Source organism: Parambassis ranga, chromosome 7 (genome assembly GCF_900634625.1).
Source record: "Parambassis ranga chromosome 7, fParRan2.1, whole genome shotgun sequence".
Lineage (NCBI taxonomy): Eukaryota > Metazoa > Chordata > Actinopteri > Ambassidae > Parambassis > Parambassis ranga.
In genome coordinates, this window is record NC_041028.1 from 6759922 (window position 1) to 6765921 (window position 6000).

The 6000-nt window shown below is 42.2% G+C and overlaps 1 protein-coding gene across 2 annotated transcripts in view; it reads left to right on the forward strand.

The window, feature by feature from the left end:
* LOC114438300 (poly(rC)-binding protein 4-like) overlaps window positions 1-5514 on the forward strand; it is a 28408-nt gene extending 22894 nt beyond the window's left edge. For both annotated transcript variants that reach the window (XM_028409526.1, XM_028409527.1), the window contains exons 10-14: window positions 360-401; window positions 502-577; window positions 967-1016; window positions 3458-3627; window positions 4570-5514. In XM_028409526.1, coding sequence (XP_028265327.1) covers window positions 360-401; window positions 502-577; window positions 967-1016; window positions 3458-3627; window positions 4570-4915 — 684 coding nt within the window. In that variant the 3' untranslated portion in view covers window positions 4916-5514. The remainder of the gene's footprint in view (window positions 1-359; window positions 402-501; window positions 578-966; window positions 1017-3457; window positions 3628-4569) is intronic.
* The last annotated feature ends 486 nt before the right edge of the window (window positions 5515-6000 follow it).

Sequence of the window (6000 nt, forward strand, 5' to 3'; positions counted from 1 at the left end):
TCCTTGTAAAAATGATCCACATTGAGGTCTGTGGGTTAACAGAGACATGGTATGCAGACAGAGATGTTCCTGTTGAAACTTTTATAACTTATTTTCAATGCTGCGAGCATCACAAACAGAACTCGGTTGACCTCTATTGCACTGTGAAAATCTCAGGAATTTCAAAATCCAAACTATGAGTCTGCATTTTTTGTCGAACTAATAGAATGAGAAAATATGACTTTTTTGTGCTATTTGGGTGAAAATTTAATCAGTGTGAATTGACAGCGAAGCACTTCCATTAGGAGGCTGCAGATTTATTGCCTGTGTGTGATGTTTTTATTGCTGCAATTTCCCTAATGTAGGATGCTCTCTTTCAGGCCTACACTTTGCAAAACCAATATGGCATTCCACACTCAGAGGTATAACCATTTGGGGATGTATTATAATTAAATTAAAAATGAATACTTGAATGATTTAGATTGTGGTGAATCATGCTGTTGTACCTGTTGTGTTTTGCAGCTGGCCAAGCTGCATCAGCTGTCAATGCAGCAAGGCCTGAGTCCCATTGCCCAGTCTGCTTCGACTATCATACCTGGTATGTAGTGATAGTGTATTTCACCTCTATCTGTAACTTGTCATACGTGAGCTGTTAAAGGCTGGCTGTCATTAGCTGCACTGATGATGAGCTTGTCAGTGAGAAGGGAGGAGAAGTGACTTTATATCTTTCAGCCTGAAGGAGAAACTATTATGTGAAATGATACGTTCTGCAGACTTAGAAAGAACTGAGGGGGAAAAGAAAAGAATGGGTGCTGTGTTAAGCATCAGTCCATTAAAATGGAAATTAACTGCTTTACTGTATCTGGCAGTTTTTATAGAGAAAGGGGTTTTTCCAGTACGTCAGTAGTGTTTTGTTAAATGAAAGGGCTGAATGAAGACTCAGAATGTCCAATATGTCAATTTTCTGATGGTATTTTCTCTCATCAGGGATGGACTCAAACTCTCAGACGTCTCAGGAGCTGCTTATTCCCAATGATGTAAGGAAAATCAACTCATAATTTTGGGGTGTTCTTTATGTGCAAAGGATGGGGGGGGCAGGAAGTCAGCTCACATGTACACAACACACGTGCAGGTGATGAGCTGCAACTGCAAAGGCATCTGACACGACTTCAAAAGAGACGAGAGACATGCCGGCAACGTACTAATTATCCTCATTATTCTAACCTCAGACTAACCCAAGGTTAAAGGGATTTTGAGCTGATATGGATCCTTTGGCATTATTGTCTGGGTTGCAGTTGCGATGTCTTAGAGTGACTCCCATGAGTGTTTCAGTAAATCCTCTCATGTTCCCTGACCTACTTAGAATCTGTCTGCTGTCAAAACAGCCAATAAGAAAACAGACAAAGATCCTTTCCTCTCTTCACTCAGTCTCCGCCAGGGTTTGACGAAACGTCTTTCTCCGATCTGAGAGTGAAAATAAAGTCAGATGGCCAGCAGAGATTTCATTTTTTTTCTTTTTTTGAACATTTAGAGAAATAATAAAAAAAGTAGGAGTTGTAATGAAGCCATTTATAATTTAACATTTCATTTTGAACTGAAGTGCTAGTCAGAAAACTGGTGTCTAAATCCCAGAGCAGCTGAGCACTGCAGCATCAAAAGGGATCAAATGCTGCTCTTGTTTGTGAGTATTTTTCGTACATCCTAGTGTTCGTTAACACATAAAAACAGCAACAGAAGACAAAGATAAATTCTCTCTTTTCTCTGTACAGGAAAAAAACATAAATTGTATTGATTACTTAAGGTTTCATAGCGCAGTGTAGTGTGTAGCTACGTCCCTTTAAACAACATTTCTAAAATGCCTGAAGGCTGAGCAGCACAATGCATCAGAGGAATGAGGGAGTCCAGTGCTATACGTGACAGGGACAGCTGTAAGCTCCAGCCATTGTTCCAGAAGAGAGGACTTAACAGCCATGACTGAGCCTCCTCAGCCCTCCGTCCTCCCCTCCCCTCCTTTTTCTCAGACCGGCCACACAGTCCTGCCCTGTGCTCACACACACACACAGGAGAACAAGACACACAGATGCATTGAGAAATTGCTTACACCCACTGTGTGTACTGTACATCTGCAGGATATTTAGCCATAAGAAAAATGGTTGCGCCTTCACCGTGCCATCCCTTTTCCTGTGTCCTTCCAAATGACTGCCTCAGCAGGAACTCAACAGTATATAGGCCACTCATGGTCGCAGCTTTACTGTTACTTTACTGTAAAAATACACAAGCTGCCTCTGTTGCCTTTTATTTTTGAGGTTGTTTGTCTTGTCTAAGGGTCACACAAACCAAAGTGGGTGAGCTGTTGACAGCTGGTGTCTATTGACAGCTGGTGTGAAAGGCCAGTGGAGATTTTTGGTCTCAGTGGGGGAGAGACGTTATCTGTGATTTGAGGTCTGTAGTGACCATTGTCTCTAGAGTTGCTCTTTAGACTGGCTGGCACACACACACACACACAGACAGAATAAACTGCTGAGCCAATAATAGCCAGGCAGACCAACCAGGTCGCTGTGTGACAGATCGGGCCTTGTGGAACAGGCTGCTTACTTCTCAGGAAAGGAATGTGAAACGCAGGGAGGACAAGTGCAGCACAAACACTCACTGTGAGTGTGTGTGTGGTGTAGTTCTACCTATACATCAGCCGCTGCTAAATGTCCAACACACACACAAGTACTTCATCACTGTCTAGCCCACTCACTATATATTTGGTGGCATAACTCTGTCGCCTGAGCACTGGCACCCTGCACTTGAGCTGATAGGCAGCACAGAGCTCTGGTTCTGGTTAATATCCATTGTCACTAATAGGAAGGAACCCAGGTTAGGTAATGAAAGCAGAACTAAAGTGATAATGTATTTTGGAATGCAATAAAAGTAGTGCCATTGTCTAATCTGCTTTCAGCAGAGAGGGGCTGTATATTATATATCTGAGTTATTTTCCCATTATGTTTTCCATTAGTGTGGAGATGCATCTAGCTGACATGTGTTTGGGAAGTGATTTGTTTGGGAAGTCATCACCACTCTGAAGAATCAATAACCTTTTAGCCACTTAGATTAATGAGAGGCAAATGTGCCCTCTCTCGTCTCTTTTACCGGTGCACGCACAGTAGCAATTAAGGGAGACTCAGGGGAAAAAAATGCATTTGACATGCATGATGGATGACCAATCCGCTGAAGACAAACAATGTAATTGCAATATTTGAAGTGCTCTGCATTAAGTCGGCTCGGCAGCACTGCAGTTTTTTTTTCCTAGTGTTGTTAGGGGCCTTTGCCCTTTTCATCAGAATCACTTTCATCAGCAGATCCAACAGAGAGAAAGTAGCTGCATTCAGTCAAAAGATTTATTGAAGTCCTCTTCTTCTTCAGTACATCAACACAGCTATTAATGTTTCCATCAAGCTGACCAATTTGTCTCACCTCTGTTCTCCCGCAGCTGATTGGTTCCATCATCGGCCGTCAGGGCACTAAGATCAACGAGATCAGGCAGGTGTCAGGAGCTCAGATAAAGATCGGCAGCCAGCTGGATGGGACAAGCGACCGCCATGTCACTATCACAGGAACACCAGTCAGCATCAACTTGGCCCAGTACCTCATTACCTCCTGGTAAGGGAACACACGGGAGACACATGCGGCCATCTAATGAATCAGACCAGAAAGATATGCATTGTTTCAGAAGGGTCAAAGGTCATACTGTATGTGCTAATGAGGGGCGTCCTCATGCTGCTAGTAATTGTGCTCAAGAGAATAAGTTAAAGCAGACAGCATAAAGCTGCCTCAGAATTCAGCTCTGCCTTTTTCTGAATACACAACAAACATACCAACACAAAACTCAATTCTACAGTAAATAATTTAAAAGTAGGCAGAAGGATGAAACTGAACACAATATAAATAAACAGAGAAATCAACACAGAGTACAGAGTAGTTAAATAGAACAAATGAATTCACTTTACATTTCTTTCTTTACATGAAGATATATATTTCTGTGCTTCCTATTAGGCATTAAGATTAAGATTAAAAATTACTTTATTAATCCCCATCATAGGGAAATTAAGTTGTAGTAACAGCATATCAAAGAACAATAAATACAATTTATAGATACAGGCAATATTATTAAGATATAATAACCAAGAAACCAGTATTTAGGCTTTACAAAGAAAATACAATAAAGATGAATTTCTTTATGTATTTATTCCCAGTCAATCCCAAGAAAGTCAAGGAAGTTACATTACAGTTCTTTTGAATGTATCCAATGAAAACATGTACATTTCCCTTTAATTATTGGATATAGAACCCTAACTTGAAACATATATGAGAGCTAATCTAGACGTCAGATTAGCTCACTGCTCACTTTATACCCTCTTCACACAGCTCCCTCAATACACTTGTTCATATAACGCTCTCTGGAAACAGACTTTAACATTGAAGGAGTTCCCCTTTAATAATTTTCCAGAAACTTCCCCAGTGTTGCAGCAACAGTATAATCCTCTAATCTTCACTCCCTGTCCTGTGTCCCTGTCCTCCCTCCTCCTATCATTGCCTTCATAGTTTAGAGACAGCCAAATCCACAGCCCAGGCAGCCACCATGGCAACTCCAGTCGACCTCAACATGGCCTTCAACCAGCCTGCTTCCCCAGCTGCCTCCCCTGCACCCACCCTGGCCGCCGTGGGCGCCCTGACCCCGGCTCATATGCTGGGTGCTCCGTACGGAGCCATGCCCCTCTCTGGGCTGCTGGGGGTGAAGTCCGTCCCCTTTCTGACTCTGTCCAGCCCTGCCCCCACTGTGGCCGTCACTGCAGCACCCACCCACACCACTCTGGCTGCCTACACCGCCAAAATCTCCTCAGCCAACTGCATCAAAAAGCCAGAAAGACAGAAGTTTGCTCCGTACTGATGTAGCCTGTGTGTGTGTGTGAGCGTGTGTGTGTGTGTGGAGAGTCAGATGAAGGACAGCTGCAGTGTTCTCTCACAAATGCCTGATGTAGCCATATCCGCCGGCAGAGATGCTCATGGCTTTTATTCTATGACGCACCAACAGAGACGAGACCAATGGAGATGTGGACAAAGCTATTAAAAGTTATTATAGATAATTTGTGAGTTTCCCATGATTTGATGGACAGCTTTCATCATCACCTCATCACTGTTATTGATCACTTAAAAAAAGGGCTGGAGCCTTACCTGACAGATACATGTTTTTACATGTACCTGTCAGGTTAGAGATCAGCTAAAGTATTTATCCTTCAGTAAATTTGTAAATTATACTCAGATGCTCTACTGTATGATGCTTTTATACAATGTCTATGTTTGCCTCTTGAAGTTTTTAAGAAAATTTGTAAATGTCTGGGGGGTGTTTTTCTTTTTTTAATAATCTGTGCGATGGTACTTCATTCAGTGTTATGTCTGTTTTGTTGGATTTTATTTTGAATGTGCAACTTGGTTAATCTTTATTTATTAGTATTGTTTCACTTATTAAAAGTCTTTGGTTCCTGATAAGGTTGGAGGTATCCGTCTCCTCAGTTATTTCAAACTGCCGACACAAACTAGTGCAGCAAAGAGCACATATTCTGGAGAAAACTGTGTGCACAAATAATGTGCCAGTGCCAGATTCAGGGTTATTTTTGTTTCTACCTAAACACCAACTACATTGCCAGAATTTATGAAGGATGCTTTGCACATTATTGTGCTCTTGTGCCCCAAACAATAACTGCAGAGTGAGACTGGTGCAACCCCAGAGGAAAAAAAAGAAAAAAAAAAACTGCAACACTGACATGCATGTAAGTGTGCTTCCCTGCGTGGAGAGTTCACTGCTCTGCAATTCCCCCAACACAAAAAAGAAAAACAGTGAGACTGAAAGGCAGAGGAGTTGGTGAGAAAGCGGTACTAACCGAGGGAAAGATCCACAGAGATGCTGTAAAAGTGAAATTCAGTATCTGCATCAGCATGCGCCGCAGCATCATCATCCTCAAGAGAGACAGCAAG